General features: G+C 41.3%; 1 protein-coding gene across 3 annotated transcripts in view; it reads right to left on the reverse strand.

Moving 5' to 3' along the window:
* The window catches only part of CDH11 (cadherin 11), a 154,965-nt gene that overhangs the window by 26,092 nt on the left and 104,634 nt on the right, over positions 1-24,239 (reverse strand). For all 3 annotated transcript variants that reach the window (XM_039247652.1, XM_039247653.1, XM_039247654.1), the window contains 6 exons: positions 23,599-23,997; positions 18,592-18,886; positions 15,645-15,764; positions 13,278-13,445; positions 8,060-8,247; positions 1,401-1,654 (listed from right to left, as the gene is read on the reverse strand). In XM_039247652.1, the coding sequence (XP_039103583.1) occupies positions 1,401-1,654; positions 8,060-8,247; positions 13,278-13,445; positions 15,645-15,764; positions 18,592-18,886; positions 23,599-23,826 (1,253 nt within the window). In that variant the 5' untranslated portion in view covers positions 23,827-23,997. The remainder of the gene's footprint in view (positions 1-1,400; positions 1,655-8,059; positions 8,248-13,277; positions 13,446-15,644; positions 15,765-18,591; positions 18,887-23,598; positions 23,998-24,239) is intronic.

Consider the following 24,239-nt stretch of genomic DNA (forward strand, 5'->3'; position numbering starts at 1 on the left):
TCTGTTTCAGAGAACAGGAAGTGGCCCAGTCTAGCTGCAATGGAGAGTCTTATGCCAAGGGAGGATAGACCAAAAATGGAAGAAATAAACAGGACACAGCAGCCACAGGGGTGGAGGAGCTCAAATAAGAGCCTGACACTAAGTAAGAGAGTTGGGATTATTCTGGAGGGAGCAGCAAGGGGAACAATTTGATCACTGATAACAAGTCTGGAGTATGATGTGGCATTTAGAAGTGCTGTTAAAAATGCTCAGTCTGGGGGCACCTGGGTGGCTCAGTTGGTTGAGGATCTGACTTTGGCTGAGGTCATGATCTTGCAGTTCATGGTCTCAGGTCCCACATAGGGCTTGCTGCTGACTGTGGGGAGCCTGCTTCAGATCCTCTGCCCCCCTCTTTCTCTGTCCTTCCCCCGCTCTCTCTCTCACACACACACACACTCTCTCTCTCTATTTCTCTCTCTCTCTTTCTCAAAAACAAAAATAAAATATTTTAAAAAATGCTCAATCTGGCAACAGAAGCGTAGGTAAGAAACTGGAGTCAGGGAGGCCAGGCTAAGGCAGGGAAGAAGTCCAGGTAAGAAACGTACTAGCAGAGGGGCCATGGATGAATAAACACCTGCTGGGATCCAACCCCAGAGCAGGTTTCAGGCAGCAGTGCCCTTCTGCCCCATACACGGCTTGAATCTGTGACAAGCCTTCTTCTCTGGCAATTTTCCTCACCTCTTCATGTCCATCATCATCTTCATCAGCCTCATTGGCCACTAACGCAGGTTGGGGAGAGGAGAAGTCAGGGTTCTGAATCATTTTTCTAGATAGTTTTTCTAAGTCACAAAGATATCATAATAATAAAAGTACACTAAATTTGTGTGGCCCTCTGTTATCTCTTCCAAGTGGCCAGTGCCATTAAATAGAGAGAGCTTGCTCTCCTGGCTGTGTCTCTCTGGGCAACTCACTTTGCCCTGACCATATCCCCTCAATTTACGTGATAATTCCTATAAAATATAATTGAGGGGATACATTAGATTATATGCCTAACACACCTAATGGAGTCACTGGAGCATAGGAAGGTGTTCCATTAATCGTAATGCTTATAATTACTTCACAGTCCTTATCCATACTTCACTCTGGTTCCCCGAGACAAGCCTTGCTAAGCGTTGCACCACCCAGTGTACATTGGGAAGTCTGCTGCAGACCAAAATTATGTAGTTTGATCAAGCCTATTCAAAAAGTAGCAGAGGAGAAGTAAAGTTCACATCTTCCAAATCTTAGTCTTGTTTACACTGCATTGAACCTGATCATCGTGGATACTTTTTGAAACTGAAGGATGTGCTTCCCTCAGGGCTTTCTTGAAACCTCTTTCCTCTACAGTTCCTCATCCCAGGCTCTTAAATAAATGTCTGTACCTTATCGGGCTGTTGGCAGCATCGGGGTCTTTGGCATGCACTCTTCCAACCACAGTGCCAGCTGCTGCATTTTCTTGGACTTCGTGGATGTAACTTGGGGCCAGGAACATGGGGGGCTCGTCCGCATCTTCCACTGCGATCTTAACTGTCACAGTGTCCTTAAAAGGCCCGTTGCTGATGAACTTCGGGTCAATGTGCACGTTGGCTGCCTCAACTTTCAAGCTGTATGCTCTTTTGGTTTCAAAATCTACAGGCTGGCAAGAAAGAAGACATGATTGGCAACCAACGCCTTGAAAGAAACATGGAGGAGAAAGACCAGATTGTTTTATAGGGCAGAGTGAATAGTTCCTCGAAGGGAAAAAATCAGTGTCAATTCAATATCCAATTACCTGAACCATTTGGTCAGAAAATCAGACAAATCAATTGCTGAAATCTGGAATGTGCTTAATGTGTAATTCCAGAAGCACAATAGACACAGAAGGACCACATCATCAAAAATGAACTTCATTCTACATAACAACAATAAGGCTGTTCAAATCAGTCACCAAAATCATCTAAGGAAAGAAATTAAAACATTGCAAAAGCAAATATTGTAGCTCATTCTGTAAAGTACTATGAATCTTCATAATAAAAATATCCACTGAATTCAGCAAAAGTATGTCTTGTTAGAAGACTGTTGTCCTCTAAACACACACACACACACACACACACACACACACACACACACACAAACACAGAGCTGGGCTAATCATATTGATAGCTTAATTTTTAATTTTTTTATCATTTCCTAAAGTCTGGGATCCTTATCAAGACTGGCCCTTAAAATGACCTCACGTGGTTTATGGGTAATTTTGGTGGATGGATTTACTGAATGACATTAATTTATTAAGTTACTTATTGATACTATTATTCCTTTTCTAATTCTTCCATTACCAAAAACACCAGGGATTCATCAGTATACCTCAGTATAGTGCTACTTTTTAACATAAAATATGCTTCCTAATCTCCTTTTGAGAGGCACTGATTCAACTGTTGAGCTAGAATGTAATGGCATCGTTTTGTTTTTCTTGTGTTCATTTCTAGGTTACCTTCCATTTGTGGCAAGTGCTGTAGGCCAATGAGAATATGCTTTTTTGTTAAAAGAATGCAAATATGTTTAAAAGAAGTCCCCTTAAAGGCAAAAATTATCAACTGTATAGATTTTACACAGACTCAAAGGAAATTAAGAAGTATTATTCAAATGACTGCAGTTCTGGTAAAATTGACAGGAACACTCCCTGTGTCTTGAATGAGAGGAGAGACAGAGAATCAGTCAGCAAAAGGTAAGAAGTAAAATTGGGGCCGAGCAACAAGTTCTGATGCCTCGGAAACAGAACTTTCTAATTAGCACTCTGGCTGATGCTGAACGACCAAATGTTTGGAAAGAATTGGGTCTTTTAAGGTTAGCATCTGTCTGCCATGCTGTTGTCAACTGCCTGGCAAACACTTATTGTGAATGGGCACATAATCACAGGGTTTAGTCCTGACCTAATTCTACAAAGCTCAAAAACTAAGGATGATTCCACTTTCAGGAAGGAGAAACACATTCAAAGTTTTCCCATCATCTTCCACCTGGCTCAGGGAACACTCTTTTTTCCTGAAGTAGCATCAGATACAGCTGATGCACCATTCTGGGACTCAGCAGCTCCTCTGTAACCTTTCTTTGGGTTACTGAGCAGCAGAAAGCAATGTTCTTTATCGGCTCCAGGTATGAGATTGCTGCAATTTCCCAAACATCTCTGCAATTTTTAGACAAAATAAAGAACTAGAATATCATAGCTCTGAGGCCAGGTAAGGAGAAATTTTCTAACGTCAGGTACCCTGGTGATGCTCTTAGAGCAGAACATTTTTTTTTTTAATTTTTTTTAACATTTTATTTATTTCCGAGAGAGAGAGACAGCGTGAGCAGGGAAGGGTCAGAGAGAGAGGGAGACACAGAATCTGAAGCAGGCTCCAGGCTCTAAGCCAGCTGTCAGCACAGAGCCCGATGCAGGGCTCGAACCCACAAACCGTGAGATCATGACCTGAGCTGAAGTCGGATGCTTAACCGACTGAGCCACCCAGGCGCCCAGAGCAGAACATTTTTGAACTTGATTTAGGGATATGGCTAGGGACCCAGAGCCCAGACCCGTGTTCCCAATGGAAAACACCATTGATATTGAGGTGAATAGTCACCCTGCAGCCTGATCTATCTTTTCAGATTCCAAGCAAAACTCCCCAAATCCTTGCCAACATTTGTGTGGAATGTCCTTTCCTAGTTGGGTGAGATTTGACTGAGTCTTCTGGCGGTCAGTCCAATCCTCACTGCCTTGGGAAGTTCTCAGCTTCTCTGAGCTGCCTTTCTGCAGTCCCTCACCTCTCACCCCTGCTGAGTGGGGAGCACTCCAAAGGACTTTGCTGAGTCTTGTTGATCTTTGCTTCCCCGCTCCCCTGGACAAGCGGTCATCTAAACCAATTGTTTTGTCTGAATGGGGAGCAGGGCATATGGATGAATAACCTTTAAGCATTTACCTACAATTTATACCTTGACTCCTTCCAAAAAAGATTTAAGGTACTTTCCCCTGTAAACATTTATACTCATGCGATGAGTAGTTGAAATAAAGCTAAATGAGGCAACATACTACATAAACCATAAAATCTTAATACCCCTCAGTTTACTCTAATCCCACCTCTGAGAATTCTCCCTGAGGGATTAATTCAACAGAAAACCAAAACAAACAATATTCAGAAGTGCCTGGTGTTTGTCAGATATAATAAAGGGTTATATCTAATCAGGGAAACATACACACAAAACACCAAATCCAACTGTGAGATTTTATTAAGGAAATAATGGTCCATCAATAGGATAGGATGTTATGTAGTCATTAAAAATGATTAAGTATATTATATAACAGCATGTAAACTGTTTATGATGTGACATTAAATTAACAAATCAGATCACTCTATGATTGTGACTGTGTCAAATGTTATATATCCATATGTATATACATGTGGACAAAGAATATAAAAAAATAATCAGACATAAAAATAGTTTTATTAAAATAGGGGATATTTAAAATGCCTTCTAATGCTGCTCTTATACTGCTTTATGAGGAGTTTATTCGGTTGAAAGGGAATAGCTCAGAAACCGTGCCAGGATCTCTGCAAGAGATGGGTGCCCACTTGATCAACGGCGTTGCAACTAACAGATTGGATTTTCCTCCCAGAATCCACCATGTTTCATTTTTATTTTGCACTGGTTCTTCCATTAGCCACACAGAGACTGTTGGAATATCCTGAGGGTAGCCTTTCTCTTATGCGCCATTACACCCCTGACACTTACTGTGTCTGACACAGAATCAATACTCAAGAAATATTTATTGCTTCCTAAGCTATTCGATACGTGAATGATTCTACCTCCTAAATGTCTCTTGAATCCTTCATCTTCACCTCTTCTGCCTTCTTCAGTTCTTTGTAATTTCCCCCTCGGATTCCAACAACACTTCTGCAACTGGTCCCTCGGTATCCATCTCTAAACTCTCAAGACTGAGCTTATTCAAGTTTTCTAAATGTGTCCTGTTCCCATAATAAGAGCCCTCAGTCCTTCCTCTCCTTATCTATCTGGTAGATTCCTACTTCTCTAGGATTAAATTTTTACTCCTGTAAGAAGTCATTCATGACCCATATTCATAGATTTTATCACACTTTATTACAGTTTGTTCTCAACTGGGGAGCGATTTTGCTCGACCTTACCTCGGGGATATGAGGCAATGTCTAGAGCTATTTTTAAATCATCACAGCAGGTAGGGTAGAGTAGTACGTGCACTTACATCTGGTAAGGAGAGGCAAAGGGTGCTGCTCAACACCCCACAGTGCACAGAACAGCCCCGGGCAACAAAGAAGCATCTGTCCTAAAATGTTAATAGTGCCCAGACTGAGAAAACAAAACCTGCTCAATTTTAATTGTCTTTTTAGTTAACTGTCCTGTTAAACTATGACTTCCCTATAGCCAGGACTCTGTCTCCAACTTTAGATGCCCAGCCTCTCACAAGGGGCCTGCTGGCAAATGATAAGAATGCAATAACTCTTGGCAGAAAAATGGGTCAATGAATAAAGAAATGAGTGAAAATACAATATTGAAGACTATTTTAAAAGAAAAATATGCCCACGATCTCTCCATACTCTCTTATATTATTTAAACATATACAATGACTTCCAGAGGATCCATCATTTTATTCTATTAAATTTGCCACTCAAAATTCTCTTCTTTCCTGGTGGACATTTAGAGCTCCGAACTACAAGTTCAAACAAACATTCTTTTACAAATTAAATAACATATTACTGTGTTCTAAGACTAAACTTCAGGGATTTATAGAAGATTATTTCATTTCCTGGAATAAACATGTTGAATTGGGGGAAAGTGTGCAAATTAATCATATGCAGAGAGCTCATTTACAATGTGTGAGTTCCATGGGGTGATTTAAATGTTTCAGGATCTTAGAGACACAGTATGTGTTTATACCCTGAATACATTGAAAACAGGTGACAACCTCAGCATAATGAACTACCCAATTACTTGAACAGCAGAAGGTGGGAGGCAGGAATTGCTGATGTCAAAGCTCATATGTCAGTGTCAGGGAGAAAAGATAGTAATATTAATTAACAAGGTGAGTTGACAGCTCTATGCTAACACACAAGTCACTCAGCTATTTTTTATACTTTTTTAATGTTTACTTAGGGGAGAGAGAGAGAGAGAGAGAGTGAGAGAGAAGTGGGCAGAGAGAAAGGGGGCACAGAATATGAAGCAAGCTCCAGGCTCTGAGCTGTCAGCACAGAGCCCAACGCAGGGCTCACACATGCAAACCAAAAGATCATGACCTGAGCCAAAGTTGGATGCTTAACTGACTGAGCCACACAGGCATCCCACTGAGCTATTTTTCTAGAGGAAAACCAGAGGGAGTGCTTACCCCAGCTCATCATGGCTGATAATTAGGCTGCCATGGCCACTAATTAATTGTCAGTAATGTTGACTTTTCTAAGTATCCAAAGTTCATCCCAGTTTCCATATTGTTTTACAAAAGAGTCAGCCCCTGCCCTCTCTTTGCTTTGTGTCCTCTAATAAATCTCCCAAATCCAACAGTGTTGCCAAGTATTATGAAAAGCTAGCTTCCTACAGCACATCTCTCTCTACTTCCTTAACTAAAAGATTCCTCCCAGGAATTTCCCCCACCCCTGTTCTCCAGCTACTGGCCTCTTTATTGATTCTTCAAATTAATTTTTTATCAGTGTTACAGTCCAATCTTTTCCATCACACCAAGGAGCTTAATATTCATGCTACAAAACCAAGTTGAAAATGAATGCTTGATTAAAACCAAGGTAATCCCATCATCCAATTCAGATTTAATGCTCCATACACTTTGATGATGGAGAGGTGTTGATTTCTCAAGTGGTAAATCAGGGGGGAAAACCGTTTCAGAAAATATTGTAACTGTTTCTTCACTTGAAAGTGAATCCTTTCTGGATTCCTTGAGAATCTCTTTCTGGCCCAGCTGTCCCTAAAACATCTTGAGTAGGAAGAATGTTCCAGAATACCCAGGTTTGAATTTCACGTCTGTGAATTGCTAGGTGTGTGATTAAGACAGGGTCAAATTATTTAATCTGAGTCCCAATCTCTTCATATTTAAACTGAGGTACTACTGCCCATTGGGAAAATAGTATCTACTTTATATGATTTTTCTGAAAAATAAATGTTGGTAGAGGCTCAGGCTTTATCTGGTCTATATTTAGTATAGAGTAAATTTTAGATTTTTAGAACACAACAAGGACAAACAATAAACTCCTCTTTGCTGTGAGTTAACTCTGGGACACATTTCTGGAGACAGGTCAACTGACTAACGGGGAAGGTCCACTGTGGTTGTTTCTCAAGCTCAATTTTGAGAGAAAATCAAGCAGAGGATTGGCTCATATTTCCCAGAAGGCCCAGCAATGTGATGTCCCTTGGAAGCCTCAGATAGGAAACATTCCGAACAGCCTTTATTAACAGAGTTAGCTTGGCAGAGCCCAAGGAGGAACCCCTTCCATGCTCAGGGCTGTTTCTCTAAAACCTAGATTGGGGCACCTGGGTGGCTCAGGTGGTTGGGTGTCTGACTTCGGCTTAGGTCATGGTCTCATGGCTCATGGGTTTGAGCCCCACGTCAGGCTCTGTGCTGACAGCTAGCTCAGAGCCTGGAAACTGCTTCCTCTCTCTCCCTCTCTCTCTGACCCTCCCCTGCTCGCTCTCTTTCTCTCTCCCTCTCTCTCTCAGAAATAATAAAAAAAATAAATAATAAGATAAAAAATAAAACCTATATCTACTAGCTGTCTACCTTCCATGTGAAAAGTGTGCCAAATCACACAAAAGCTAACAAGTAGTCGGCCAGCATCCTCAGCCCTTTTGCTAGCTCCCTCTGCAGTACCAGAAAGGGATACAGTTCTGTTATCTCCCCAGAGCTGGGAGCTCAACTGCAAAGTCAGGTCAGCCCCCCCCCCCCCAACCTTGCCCACATTCTCCTCTTTTAACCTTCCCCTCTCCATCCCTTGCAGTGTTGCTTTGGCAGAGCTGGCTGCACTGCGGACCCACCTGATTCCTCACCCGAACTCACCTTTTTCAGTTTGACCACGCCTTCCTGTGTCTCATAGTCCGTCGTGATTTCAAACAATTCCATGCCATCTCCATCCACGATATTGTAGGTGACTAAGCCATTTTCCCCAATGTCTGGGTCTTTTGCCTTTACTCTTCCTACTTCCTCCCCGGGGACAGCTGCTTCTGACACAGACATCTGGTATACACCTAGAAGAAGAAGGTGTCTATTTTATTTTCCCTTTTATTTGGCAGCTGTAAGACTTTGGATTTCATTGAGTCCCAATAAATTTCTCAAAGGGTTTGAAATTGAACTTTCTATTGATTGAAAACATGAAAGAAGTGAATGGCTGGGAAAGAAGATCCCACATGGCCTGCTTGTCAAAGAAATGTGTTCTACAAAGGCTGATAAAACAGTATCGGGGTCCAGGGTGATGTGGTGGGGTTACCTGCCACAAGTGAAAAAGGAAAACAATGCTCAGTTCCATTTCCCATCAGGAAGTGATGGAGGACCATGTATATTCTTTACACATTCAAAGAGCAAAGACTTCTTTTCATGTCTTCACGATGGTCTATGAATTAATTCCAAGGCACTGCCAGGCACCCAGGAAAACCTCCTCTCTGTTTAAAAACATTCCACAGCTCCATATTTAAAAAAAAAAATCAAATGCAAATTTTATACTCATCAAGGTCATGAGCCTTCTAACTCTATATGTACTCTCCTTTTACTTCACCTCCTTCACCGTTTGATAAAGCCCTGCCTTATCTGGAAATACATTTGGACAGTATGGTCTGTCCTTATATATTTAGTTTATATTTTCTGGGAACCTACTTTGTGCCAGGTGCTGCTCTAGGCCCTGGGGACTCAGTAGTAAATGAAATTTAGTTTAAGAAATTTAGTAAAAGAAATAAGTTTCTTCCCTTAGTGAGGTGCACTGGAGAGGAAAAAAACAGCAATGTATACATACTCTGATGCCACTGCTAGAAAGAAGAAAAATAAAGAAGGATAAGTGGTAGAGAGTAATAGGACAGCGAGGATGTGAGTGTGTGTATGAGTGTATTATGGTGTGTGAGGTGGAATGTGTATGTGTGAATATGTGTCTGAGTGTGTGTATGTGGTTGTGTGGTACAAATATGCACGTGTGAGTATGAATATGTACATGAATATGTGATATGTGTGTGTGAATGTGTATACTTGTGTTACTTGTGCTGTGTGAGGAGAAGAAAGGGGGAGAATCGAAAATGATTTGGAATTGGTTGGCCAGAGAAGACATCCTTCAGTAGAAGGCACCTGAAGGGACTGAGCAGTCGGTCACATGAATCTCTGGGGATAAAAATTACAAACAAAGCAAAGAACAAATGGCAGAGTCCCTGAAGTGGGCACATGTTGATGACATACAGAAGCCAGAGGACAGGTGTGACTGGAGCCTTCTGTAAGAGGTGAGGGTACACAGGTAGGCTGGGGCCCATCTATGTAAAAAGGCCATTGCAGGAGATGGAATGGTTTTGTTTAAACTTGGTGAAAGCCCCTGGAAGCTTTTCAGTAGGGAAGCCAGATTTGAAATGATCTTATCTGTACTTCCAATGTAAAAAATATTCCATGTGAAACAATATAGAGAAACAGGGGTTGGGAACCTTGTCTCTACCACTTGAAAGCTGAGTGGTTTGGGGCAAGTTACTTAAACTCTTTAAGTTTTAGGTTCCCTTTTCCATGGATTTCATCAGTTCCAGTACTCTGTCTATATTTATCTATAGTATGTGGCTTTGAATGCTTTCAGGTTGGACCCATATTCAACTTAATCACGCCAGAATATGCACAGTCAAGGTCAACTGGGTGGTGGAGTCTCTGTAGATAAGCTCTGTAAATAATTGCCAATTTATAGGAAAGCTTAAAGAAACCTGCTCTGAGTTGGTTTTCTCCAAATCTCATTGGAGTTCATGGCAATGAAACTAGTATCTGCACTTTAGCAATATAACTTTACCATGTGACTGCATGTGAGCAAAGGCCTTAATGGCTGCCTGCTAATAATCCTGTTTGGCCTTTTCCTTCTAGCATACCAAACAATTTTGCAGTGTGGATCATGGAGCATGTAGTTTCTTAGAATGCTATATGAGCCTTAAGCTGATTGGAGATGCTGAACTTTGTGCCTGACCAGGCAAAGCAGTCTTTCTTCACCTCTTTTGGTATGCCAAGAGAACTGGTTATTGCCTTGTAATCCTGTCTCAGTGTGTTCCTTGCATAGATTGTGGTCTTTGGATTCCTCTGAATGACTGAACTACCTTCCTGGGGCCATATTTGTTTGCCTTTCTTGTTCCCTCATTTGCAAAAATTGCCATCTCTCTGACAATAAACTCCCAGGCTCTACCAGCTACTCTCCTAATCTAGTGAAGATGACATTTTCATGGGGAAACATCCCTTCACACACACACCATGGAATAGCAGCACCAGCATCTTTACAATCACACCATACCTTTGTCTATATCTATATGTCTATATAAACAGATGTATGTTCAAGTTCTGGCTTTGCTACATTCTTTTTTATTCATATATATTTTAAAATTTTAATTCCAGTATAGTTTACAGTGTTAGTTTAAAGTGTATAATATAGTGATTCAACAATTCCCTATATCACCCATTGCTCATCACAAGTGCACTCCTTAATCTCCATCACCTTAATCTCCATCTGCCATCTACCTCCCCTCTGATAACCATGAGTTTGTTCTCTATAATTAAGAGTCTGTTTCTTGGTTTCTCTCTCTCTCTCTCTCTCTCTTTCTCTTTTCTGCTTTGTCTTTCTCTGACTGACTTATTTTGCTTAGCATTATATTCTCTAGCTCCATCCATGTCATTGCAAATGGTACTATTTCATTCTATTCTTTAATTTGTTTTAATGTTTATTTCTTTTTTGAGAGACAGAGAGAGACAGACATAACACGAGCAGGGGTGGGGCAAAGAGAGAGAGAGTCACAGAATCCTAAGCAAGCTCCAGGCTCTGAGCTATCAGTACAGAGCCTGACGTGGGGCTGTGAGATCATGACCTGAGCCAAAGTTGAACGCTTAACTGACTGAGCCACCAAGGTGGCCCTTTTTCATTCTTTTTTTAATGGATGGAATACACACACACACACACACACACACACACACACACAATCACACACACCATTTCCTTTATCCATTCATAAATCCATGGACGCTTGGGATGCTTCCATAATTTATCTATTATAATTAATACTCCTATAAACATAGGGGTGGATTTATCCCTTTGAATTAGTGATTTATAGTTTTATATTTTTTGGGTAAATACCCAGTAGTGTGATTACTGGATTGTAGGGTACATCTATTTTTAACTTTTTAAGGAAACTCCATACTGTTTTTCAGAGTAACTACAACAGTTTGCATTTCTATCAACAGTGCATGAGGGTTCCTTTTCCTCCACATCCTCACCAGCTTATTTTTTCTTGTGTTTTTTGACTTTATAACTATTATGGCACATAATAAGTGATATGTCATTATAGTTTTAATTTGGATTTCCCTGATGATGAATGATCTTGAGTGTATTTTCTTGTGCCTATTGACCATCTGTAGGTCCTCTTTGGAGAAATGTCTGTTCCTGTCTTCTGTCCATTTTTTTTAAGTTTATGTATTTGTTTTGAAAAAGAGAGAGAGTTGGGGAGGGGCAGAGACAGAGGGAGAGAGAGAATCCCAAGCAGGCTCCACGGTGGTATTAGCACAGAACCCAACTAGATCTCACAAACCATGAGATCATGACCTGAGCTGAAATCAAGTCAGAAGCTTAACTGAATGGACCATCCAGGCACCCCATCTTCTGGCCATCTTTTTAACTGGATTATTATTGGGGGGGTGGTTTTGCTACATTCTATGCGCACTTACTGCACCTTTTATGAAACCTAGTTTTATCTAAAATATAGGCTCTTGTCGAGATATTCAGTAGTAATTACTATTCATTAAATTATGGAAGTTGTAGTATTATGAGGAGTAATAATCTTTCAAAATCATTTATTCTTTTGTTTCCTTCAGCAAGCTTACCAATTTTGTAGGAGGATCACTGTTCCCCAGATAATAATAATGGCTAACATTTGTTGACACCTTATGCCAGATATTATGATTTTATACTAGCCTATTTTATTCCAACAACATTCCATTAAGACCCATGGAAGACTATATTCTCCAAAAATTGCCCAAGCCATATCTCTCATCCTACATGAAAGTCCTTCAACATGACTTTAACAGTCTTTCCATTGAAAAATGGGGCTTATAAGAATTCTGCTTAAATTTGGGTAGTCTTATGGAGATGATGGCATGTGATTTTTTTTAAATGTTTTATTTATTTTTGAGAGAGAGATAGAGACAGCATGAGCAGGGGAGGGTCAGAGAGAGAGGGAGACACAAAATCTGAAGCAAGCTCCAGGCTCTGAGCTAGCTATTAGCACAGAGCCCGATGCAGGCCTCGAACCCACGAGCTATGAGATCATGACCTGAGCCGAAGTCGGATGCCCAACCAACTGAGCCACCCATGCGCCCCGATGGCATGTGATTTTTGAAGTTAAGTCACAACAGACAATACAGTTTCTGCTTGGTATCCTTGGGGCTCTCACTTTCAGAACCTGTCCAAGCCATTCATTGGCAAACCCACATGGATGGAAACCAACAACCACCACGAGCTCATCAGCCTTATGAGTGAGCATTCTTGGAAGCAGATCCTCTGACCTCAGTCAAGTCATCCTCACTTGACACTACCAAAACAAAGAAAAGGGATCTCCTCCAAGTTTTGCCCAAATTACAGATTCATGCAAATAATAAATAATTACCATGTTTTAAATCACAAAGGTTTGGGGCAGTCTATTTTAAAGCAATAGGTAACTTATTTAGTACTATTACATCCAGATTAGAAATTAGAACACTGACATAGAGAGAGATTAATTAATTACTAGATCGCAGAGCCAGTATCTAGTGAAATACCTAGCAAAATAGTTTTCTGTTCCCAGGGTTGTGGAACTTTTTTCATCTCCTTTCCCTCCTACTAGCTTTACACCACCTTCAGTTTTTTATGTTGCTGTTGTATTGTTTTCATTTTCATTTTTTGCATGAATGATAAAGAGACTTCATTCTTCTAGATTTCTTTGTGATTTCTTTGTGAAAGCTGAGCAAAGCAGAAACGGGTCAGAGAAGGGCTAGCTGTGGCCCCATTAAAACGTGAAAGCCAAGCCCACCTACTTACTCTGTGGAAACTTTGGTGGGTTGTCATTGACATCGGTCAGTGTGATCGTCACTTTGGTTGTCCCTGAGAGTCCACCCATGTGTCCACCCATGTCCTTGGCCTGGATCACCACGTGGTACTCCTCCTTGGCTTCCCTGTCCATGTTGGGGAGGGCTGTTCTGATGATACCTGGATACGCAGTGGAAAACATCACACTTATTTGTTGGTAACAACATTAAAACATAAAAAGTTCTAGGCACAAGGGAATCAGAGAGGAATACAAAAGCTCCTGCCCTCGCAGAGAGTCACTTTGACATGATAATTATAATGAGAAGTAGCCATACCTGGAGCGCCATTTATTGTCTTTCTCAGCAAATTGTCATAATTCGTATAGCATTAAAAGTTTATATGCTTTATATGTTGCATTGTAAATGCAAGTAATAACCTCATTATACTCAGGCATAACACTTCAAGATCCTAAAGCCTGAAATATCTGAGGGCTCACTGCATGGATAGCCATGACTAAACCCCCACTTTTGAATTGCCAGCAGAATCTTTTGAAACTCTAACCCAGCATGCAACTCTTAGAAACATTTCTATGGTCCATATTAGGTTACATGTAGGTGGCATACATTGCATGCAATACATTAAAATGTAATTATTAAATTTTAAAGGAGTAAGCCAGGTGAATTAAAAACATAAACAACACTTATACAAACATTGTTGTGCTATCACCCATCACCGACCACAGTGGTAAATCAGTGATTGATTTCTACATGATCCCTGGATATTAGCACTTGATTTGTATGAAAACCATGCTCACTTAAATCTCTCTGGAAAATGTGTGCAAGCTTTTCCTCTCTGTAGATATGGTAACATTTATATCGGGAATATGCAGAGAGCTCCCTTGTCCCTCTCTCCTAGTCCTGAGGTCTGTGTTTCCCAGCAACACCCTTGAACTCACTGAGTCTTGTTCTCCTTATCTGTTAAATACTTTGATATGTTCAAAGTGGTGGTTCCTAATCACGAATCCTTGAGAAAAATGAAGGTTGCAACTGGAATTCCTCCACCAGTTTTTAACATCTCAAAAATCTAGATGAAATCCCCAATTTTTCTTTGGTTAATCCAGAAAGGCAATGCATTCGATGAAATCGTAGCCACACAGCCCCACGGACTGTGTTCTGGAGCAAAGTGGCTACAAATAAATAATTTGTAGGTCAGTGGAAGTTATATCCAGTAAATGGGAAGCTTTTCTGATTGACAGTCTCTCTGTATACATATTAATATATATTTATATTTCATATAGTTTTTAACTATAATTACAAATGTGGATTATTTGCAAATATCTTTCAAATAAATGGGGCAGATTGTGGGAAAAGGCAGCAGTTTCAGGGATGATATTGTAGACTAGAACTTTCACAGTACTTCAGTGTTTGTTCTAATGAAAGGACCTTAGAATAAAGTTTGGTATAAGTGAAGCAGACCATTTTGGTTTGGGGGATTACATGTTTTCACTCTTTAGGTTTGCTGCTTGTTTTCTGTAAGAACTCTTCAGTCTTCTTTCTGAGTAACACCCATGGGGAATCTATAAGCACAGTAGAGGGAATGTGCCACGTCCCAAACACACCTGAGCATTATTTTTAAAAAAATGTTTATTTGTTTTTTGAGAGACAGAGAGAGAGAGTGTGAGCAGGGGAGGGGCAGAGAGAGAGGGAGTCACAGAATCTGAAGCAGCTCCAGGCTCTGAGCTGTCAGCACAGAGCCCGACATGGAGCTCGAACTCAGGAGCACTGAGATCATGACCTGAGCTGAAGTCAGACACTTAACCGACTGAGTCACCCAGGCGTGCCATCAAGATAAATTCTTAAACTTAAGTTGAACTTTAAGTCATGATTTTAAGGGGCACCTGGATAGGTCAGTCAGTTGAGTATCCAACTTCAGCACAGGTCATGATCTTGTGGTCTGTGGGTTCAAGCCCTGCATCAGGTTGTGTGCTGACAGCTCAGAGCCTGAAGCCTGCCTCGGATTCTTTGTCTCCCGCTCTCTCTGTCCCTACCCTGCTCATGCTCTGTCTCTCTTTCTCTTGAAAATAAATAAACATTATCAACAACAACAAGAATGTAAGATATAATTTTAAGATAAAAGTTATATTTTAAGATTGCATTTATTATTGTGACATGGTGACACAGAGACAGAAACCATCATAAATAAGGTTCATCAGATGCTAACCATGTACAGGCACGGGCCTGCACAGTATCTAATCGTCTCAACAATCCTGTCAGGTGGCCTTGCCTGTGTTTGAGAAAACTGAGACTCAAAGGGGTTTAGTGAGGAAGCCTGGACTCCTTATTCACAAGTGCCACAGATCCCAAAAACACCACACGGTACCTGTCTGTGCTTCTACTGAAAAGTAGGGTTGTCCTTCTAGGATGCTGTATACTAACTTCGCGCTGTTTCCATAGGTGGGATCATCTGCATCTGAAGCTGTCACCTGGATTACCGACGTCCCTTAAAAGTGAAATAAATCCATTAGCAACACCCCTTCAGCTTTTTGGATTATATTCTAGTTTATGAAGTTCCATCTTAAATTTAAAAACTGAGAAAAGCATTGTGATTATTTAACGTGCTCTCAGTTTTCAGGGGTTCAGATGTAAAATAATCTTCCTTCCTCTCTTCCTCTTCTTCTTTCCCTCTTTCCTTCCTTTAAAAAAACCCCATAGCTTAAAAATAAACTTTCTATGTTCATAGTGCACTGTGCTCTGCTTAGTAGTTAAAATAACAATATGAACATTAATGCAAAAACATTCTAAGACCCGCACAACTGAAGTGTTCAGTATATCAAAGAATTAAATAATAATCTTTCCAAAGAGTAAAATAAAAGATAATTAATGATGAATTGCTTTTCGCAAAAGGACAGAGTGTACTCTTCCATCTGTAGCAGCACAATAAATACATCATTTTATTGTTGCTTTGCATGTAATAAAGTAGCTTCTAATACTACATTTTAATTAATTTATGGCTATAAATATTGTACGGAATGTTGTTCCCTGATGACATGAGAACTGCATCTTCCCACCTCTAACAGGTCTGGTAGTGATTTAATCGACACCACCCTTAAGGCATCTATGGGTCCGAAGGAAAGGAAACCAGGGAAATGAAGGAAGACAGGATTCTGTTTCTCCCAGAAAAAACCTCTGTTCCTTGAAGGTCACAAGGATTTGAGGGCACAAAGTGCTGTACTACAGAATGGGGGGAGATGCCAAGGGAAGGGAAATGGCAGTTAGTGCCTCTCCGTGCCAGGCACTGTTCGGGGCTTGCCCGTGTATTCTGCCAGCATCCCTCTGCCCCTCGTTTTGACAACAATTGTATTTTGAGAAACTGGATGTGAGAGGTAGGAACTTATACAATCTACTTTGCAAAGCAGATTATTGCCAGAGTCATTAGTCTAACCCCGATCCAGCAACCAGCCAAACCCAGGGTCTTCCCTTGATGTTTCCAGCAGAAGGGAAGGTCCTGGGTGGATGGCAAGGGGGCCCACTGACACAGCTTCTGACAACCCCTTAATTTACAATTGTCAGTGGTTTTTATACGGTATAAAAGGAATCTTGCTTTTTTTCCTAATTACTTTTCTGTAATTCATTAATTCGTGCAAACAACTTTTCTCCAGCTCTTCCCATAGGACCAGGCACTATTCTAGGCAGTGGACATGTATGAGGGAGAAGAGGCCTAGCCTGTAACACTGTGGCTGAGCTAGGAGAAGTATGACATTTTTATGCTTCATTTGTTTCTAGAACTGCACTTAGTCCATTATGACTTTGTATTTTACTTAACCCTCATCACAGTTTCCATTATCCTCACTTTACACATGACAGAATGAGAACGATGTGACAGTCCACCTGGCCGGTCAGGGGCACCACCATAACGGCAACCCAATACTGTGACACCCCAGATACTCCTCTCGGAAGCCATGACGGAAAGCCTGGGTGTTAGCCCCCAGCATCAAGGAACTCCCAGAGGTAGGAACAACGTAGATTCTCTGAAGCGTTCTTTTTGAGGCACGCTTTACCTTCTGGCTCAGTTGCTCAGGCTACAGACCCCTATTTAACGATTTAGTTCATGTTGGCTTTTTCTCATTAAAATCCCAAGGCAATTACCAAGAAACTAAGGGACCCCTCACGGCCAGGGAAGAGAGGCAAGTGACTCAGGCCTGCCTTCATAAAGTATGAAAAAAAACCTACTTTATCTGGAGGAGGGGGAAAAAATAGGCTTTAAAAAAAAAATCCACATCCCAGGTTCTACATGCAAAGTGGAAGGAGCATAGGGTCCTAGAGTCCCTTCTGGATCTAAGGTTGGTTGGTTGGTTCCCATTCTTGGTACTTGGTTTTCTCATCTGTAAAATGGGAAGTTTGCCCCTTATGATTCTTAAGTTCATTTAGGCTCTAAAATCTCTGGTTCATATAATCAGACTCATTCTCTGATCAGAACAGTCCTGATCACTGTCTGAAAGATAAGCCCTTCCTAATATGAGGCATGTTTCTCAAAAGACCACAAATGAATGCATTCTATAAAGCCAGGCAAAAGTTGTTGCCAGGAAAAGGTGGCTTGTTGAAGAAATCCTTCAGAGAAATATTCTTTAACAATGCAGAATGTCTTTAGCCATGATGAAAAGTCACATTTCCTTCTAAATCATTCTAACAGATGGTGGCATAGTGTCATGATTCTGTGTGTATTCTGGAGCCACTTAATAGCTCAGATGACTTCCTATAAATTAGTTATCCTGTTTCTAGCTTGGGTTTCCCATTTGCAAAATATGTCAAATAGGACCCACCTCACTGCGAAGATGAATTATCACAAAAAAGAAATGCAATAATGTCATGTAAGTCAATTAATTAGTATGATGCTACATGCAACAAATATTACCATTACTGTTACTTATTAGACATCAGTGTACACTAGTGACTGAACTACATTTCCCCTAATCCTGCAAGACTAGAAACTATTCTTCCATTTTAAAGAAAGGAACATTAAGGCAAAAATGGACAGAACTGGATCCAAGTCACATAGCTAATGAATGCCAGAACCAGGATTACCTGGAGTCAGTCACGTTCTTGCCACTCCGCCATACTTCCTTGTGTTTTATAAGATGAGATATTAAAATCTCAGGTCCATCTTAAATATTTGAAACTTCACCTATACAAATAACACTTGTTTTGTCCTATGTCATAGAAGATGCAGTGTAAATTCTGCTTCCTGATTTGGGAGAATGGGCAGTAGCCTCCCACCCCACAGGGACACGAGGCCTATAGATGACACAGGTGTCCCCTCATGTACGCACCCACGTTGGACCTCTCAGGCACGTTGGCATGATAGGTCTCATGCAGGAACTCGGGAGGGTTGTCATTAATGTCCTGGACCTTGACAATGAACTCTGACGGTGGTTCCAGCGGCCGATTGGTGTCCCTGTCCACCGCTTGTGCCATGAGCGTGTACTGGGCTCTCTCTTCCCGGTCCAGTGTCTTGGTGGCATGAATGTTCCCTGATTTGTCATCGATCACAAAAATTGTTCCGGCTCCTTCACCTGAGAGAATGTATTTAATGTTCCCATCACCAGAGTCAATATCAGAATGAAGCTGGGAAAAGAGAAACCGAGATTTGTAATTCCCTGAGGGATGCCATGGGGAAATAGAGTCTCACTCACACGCTGTTTGCCAAAGTACACTGTCCGCCCACACCCACACGGACAACCACATTCAGCATGACAGGAAGATGCTCTCCCCACATTTAACAAATGAAGAAATGGAATCTTAGGGAAGAGAATTTCCTTGGCCAAGGTCACACAGCTGGGAGAGGTGAAGCCAGCATTCAGACTTGAACCCTCAATTTTTTAAATTCTAAGATTCACGCTCTCCCTCACAAATATGCACACATACAAAGTATATGGGCATATTTACACAAATATGCACACAAGCGAAATATATATACATATACACATATATTAATAGTTATTTTGATAGAAACACATAGATGGCGTAAAAATTTAAAAAAACAAACATCTATGCCATAGGCAAGTCTTCTCAGGTCTGATTCCCACTCCTTCAGTTTCTCTGCTCAGACACAACAGTTGTTACCAGTTTCCTGTGAATCCTCTAAGATACAGTTTATGCATAAGCAAGAATATCTGTATAGATTCCTAAATGCCATCGTTTATATTTATGCCATGACGTGTCATAGTGCCACATCACTCTCCACCTGTTTTCCTCTAACAGTAACTTCAGGTGAACTTCCTGACTGCTACATATCGATCAACCTCACCCACTGCTTGGATGCTATCATCTCATTTTTGCTTTACTCTTTCAAAGGACACTGAGGCTGCTTCCAGGCTTTTGTTACTACAAGCAGTTCATTGACCAGACCTTTCCAGAAGACCTACTGTGAGGCGCATGAGGTATGAGGGTCTGGGAATGTGGCCTGCCTGGAAGAAGCTCTCATGCTGATCATAGGCATGCGGTGGGTGGGATGGGTTGATAAATATGAAGCGTCTTAGTCTATTGAGAGAGTCTTACGTATCTTTAGGATCCCCCCCTCCTTTGAAAGAGCCCGGAGAAATGACGGCACTTGCCTAAATCCACACTGGTTGGGGCCAGGACATTGTCCTATTCTCCTGACTACCCATCCTATGCCTGGACTCTGCTCTGTGTTTCATAACATGGAACTCACTCAAAGACCACATCTGATTTTCCTGTAGCAGTGAATTCCTTACCTTCCCTTGATGTCATCTCAATGTCTGAAGCTTTCATCTTAATTTAAGTACCTCTGCCCCTCATTATGCACTTTCTGGGAAGAGATAAGCATTGCTTTGACCATTCTCATAGGCTTCAAGGCTAGCCAAGCGGCTAAAAAGCACTTGGTCCCAACTACTATGTAAGAAAACCCAGTGTAAACCAAAAAGCTTTATTCAAATGGCATTGATAATATTATTCATTAGCAATGATATTTTCACACTGATATTATTAGTAATATCATTTAAATGTTATTATTAATACCATTTTAATTATTATTGTTAGGAAACTAAGAACTAAGGAGCTGTTCAGAATCACAAAGCAAGATATCACACAGTACTTTTAAAAAAGATGTTGTATTGTTTAAATTTCCCCAAAAAATATCTAATTGATTTGCAGCACCTCAGTGAAACACCAAATATTTCAGCTCAGGGGGATACCTGGAGGTACAAATCATAAGACCATTTTGATTTTAGTTCAGTGCTTCTCAGAAAATTTAAAGAAAAAAACATGCTTTCCTTCAGAACTTGTTATTCATAATAAGCGATGTGTTGTCATGAAATGATGGTTAATACATTTCTGATGAATAAGGCAGTTTGTAAGTATAATATGAAGCTGTTTAGTGGCCTCTAAAGGATGAACAAAATTGCTCCGATCTTTACACAATTTCCATAGTGAGGGCAGGATCCCTGCCGCCATTCTGCTGGCTTTCTCCCCGACCCCCCAGACAGTTTGTATTTGCTCGTTTTCTCTGCCTGAGACCTGACAAAAGTTAGGCACTCAGTCTTGTGAATGAAAAACAAGGAAATAAATGCTTATTTTAATGTGAGTGTTTACAAGGGAAGTTTCTCTGGGCTTTCATGTATTGCATGTGAGCTTGGCAAGTTTCTTGAGACTTAAACAGATTTTAGTTGATGATCAACCAAATAACTGCAAAAATGTAAACATATAGCACTCATTATTTTTCTCTACTTTGTTTTTGGATTTGAAAGTTGGATATAAATTCCTTCTTTTTCTCTCTCCAACAAAGATGACCTATACAACTGACAACACTATTTATTAGGTTCGACACAAAAAAGCAGTTTGGGAAACCATTCCATCTATCAGGGGACCAGTTGCTGAGGCATAAACAGCCAATTCCTAATGCCAAAGACTGATGGCTTCCCCCTCTGCAGGGCACAGCGTGACATAGACTGTGCTTCCTGCAAGAAATCTGAAAGTCTGTCGCTTGCCAAATTCTACTTTTTCAGAGCATTGTAAAGCGCTCAACCTTGAATGTTGTCAAATCAAAGGTCATCTAGTCTATTCCCTCTATTTATCCCATCTAGTCATTCCCTTTCTAGATAGATAGATGATATAGATAAAGATATATAGATATATCTCCACATTATCTCAAAAGGAAGATCCATAGAATATAGCCACTTTTTTCTTCTTCTCCCCTCCAATTGGACATCTCACACTCAATCTCAGGTGCCAAGATTTCAAAGCCTATTCACTGCTTCCTTTTCTCCATGTTTTGTCCTATGCTCCCTTTTAGTGAGTTTGACAAGTGCTTGCTCCACCCCGATAAGGAAATGGCTCTCCAGGTCCTGTCTCTCCGACATTCCTCCAAGCTAACACATACACTGTTCTCCACTGAGAAAGCCCTCAGGAGAAGGTTCTATATTCTCACAAAAACTCATGTGCACAGCTCTCTGTGCTGTTCAAGTTGCATAGCCCCTGACATGACTGAAGTCTCGTCTTCCTCTCTGGGCGCAGAGCCCATCTCCTCATGCAGGGAATTCACATGCCAGTCATTTCCCTGAGTTCCCATTTTCCAAGACTACTTCTATTTTGAGTATAGTCTCCATTTTGGGGTATATATGAATGAAACTCGTTTGATACATCACTTTGAAAAGGCACTTTCTCAGCCTTGAACATTACTGAGATGCTACTATGAATTACGTAAATATGGATTACTGCTCTCATGTTAAAGCACAGCTGAAATAACTCCTCGGAATATACAAGGCTCAGAAATTAGCACCCTCCAGATCTATTCTTGCCCTTTTCCCCCTTCACTGGATAACTGCTACTCATCTCTCAGGTTATAAGTTATTACCATGTTCTTTATAAAATATTCCTTCATCCCTCCCAAACATTACCATGTAAATGTATAATCACTTCTGTTGAATTTCTTCAATATCCTAGTCTTTACCGTATGTTTAGTTTTTCGTTTTTTAATTTAATTGGTTAGATAAGTGTGCCTTTTTACTAACCTCTGAACTGTTTGAAGTCAGGCACTATTTTATGCTAGTTTACCATTTGCTTAGCTCTTTCTCTGAGTATAGTAGGTGTTCATTCTTTTTTTTTTGTTTGTTTGTTTTGTTTTATTTATTTCTGGGAGAGAGAGAGAGAGAGACAGCATGAGCAGGGGAGGGTCAGAGAGAGAGGGAGTCACAGACTGAAACAGGCTCCAGGCTCTGAGCTGGCAGTCAGCACAGAGCCCGATGCGGGGCTCCAACCCACGAACCGCGAGATCATGACCTAAGCGAAAGTCGGACGCTTAACCGACTAAGCCACCCAGGCGCCCCTAGGTGTTCATTCTTATGTAGATGAACACTTATCTCTTTGTAGTGAATGTCACTATCCTCTCTGAAAGATGATTGCATGTTTTATCATAAATGATAAGGGTCAATAAATTTTTTAATGTAGTTTGGACTTTTTACTTTTGCACTTTTATGGAAGGGTTACAAAGAGAATGCAGAGTATGAATGCTCCTAGGACCCTTAATTCATCCTAACTGGGTTTTGCAATCCCTAAGCTGAAGTGGATAAAATCCCATCCATTCTTAAGACCCATCCATTCGTCTCATCAAATATTTACATAGGTTTCCCCAAAACTGGGCTTAGTACCAGGACCTCGGGACACAAGACACTGGGCCAGTCCAGTAGGGGAGACTGATGAATAAATTAATGTGTGTAATACAAAAAAGCAAGCTCTCATAAAGAGTAGAGAAGGGCACCTGAGTTGGGGATAGGGTGTGGGCAGGGAAATGGAGAATGGGCCACTAAATAACGGTTCATTCAGTAGACTCTTGTACAGCCATTACAAATGGAGTTCAATGGTATAACATTCAGTGGAAAACGTTAAGTATTCTTAACATGGATGTCTATGAATTGAAAAATAAAAATGTCTAAAAGGCTGTTTATTTATTTATTTAATGTTTAAATTTGAGAGAGAAGGGAGAGAGTGAGAGAGAGAGAGCACGAGCGGGGGAAGGACAGAGAGGATGAGGACACAGAATCAGAAGCGGGCTCCAGGCTGTGAGCTGTCAGCATAGAGCCCAACAGGGGCTCAAACTCATGAACCACGAGTTTATGACCTGAGCCTAATCACATCCTTAACCGACTGAGCTGCCCAGGTGCCCCTGAAAGGCTGTTTCAACCTTGATTTCATGTTTTTTTACTGAAGCACCATTAGTGTTTCCCCACCTAGAATTTTTTTTTTTTTTTTTTTTTTTTTGGCCATACCCTCCTATTGGAACGGTTCAGAGAGAGACAAACGCCACAGAGCGGCAACCTTACCCTGCCCACGAGCACGGGGTCAGGCCCGGTGTACTCCTCAATCACAAAGAACTGGTTCCAGACCCAGCCTCTCTTGGAGCGCTGCAGCACCTGCCCCTCCTTGCCCTTCTCGTGGTGCCCATGGAATGAGGGTCGCAGGTGGCTCAGCCGCTCGGTGGTGAAGGCCTGGCTGTGGCACAACACACCCAGGCACACCAGGGCAGCTTGTAAACAGTAGTGCTCCTTCATTTTTGGTTACGTGGTAGGCACGGGAGAATGCGGCTGTCACCCCTTCACCAGCCCTGTGGTGGCCTGGCTGATGGTGGCCTCCCAGACGTGTCAGGCAGACCTCTCTCGGAATGGAATGTCTCTGCTGGCTGAGCACATCACGTCAGGGCTGCCCACTTCCCCATTCGGCTTCTGCAGGCAGAGAGAAAGGTCAGATTAGCTGCGGGCTCCATCCCCAATTCATTCCAATCCCATCCCATAAACACTGGGTCACAGGAGCACTTCATTCTGGCTAGTGAAGGGACAGGCTGAGTAAGAAATAGTCCCTGCTCTCTCTTGCAGCTTGTCACATGGCTGGTGGGAGAAACACACAAAGAAATCCCTTAAGGTCTACATGAGGACGAACACATGTGCCGTGGAATTCAGCTGCCAGG

Source organism: Hyaena hyaena, unplaced genomic scaffold, assembly GCF_003009895.1.
Source record: "Hyaena hyaena isolate Hyena2069 unplaced genomic scaffold, ASM300989v1 scaffold_301, whole genome shotgun sequence".
In the NCBI taxonomy this organism is placed as follows: domain Eukaryota; kingdom Metazoa; phylum Chordata; class Mammalia; order Carnivora; family Hyaenidae; genus Hyaena; species Hyaena hyaena.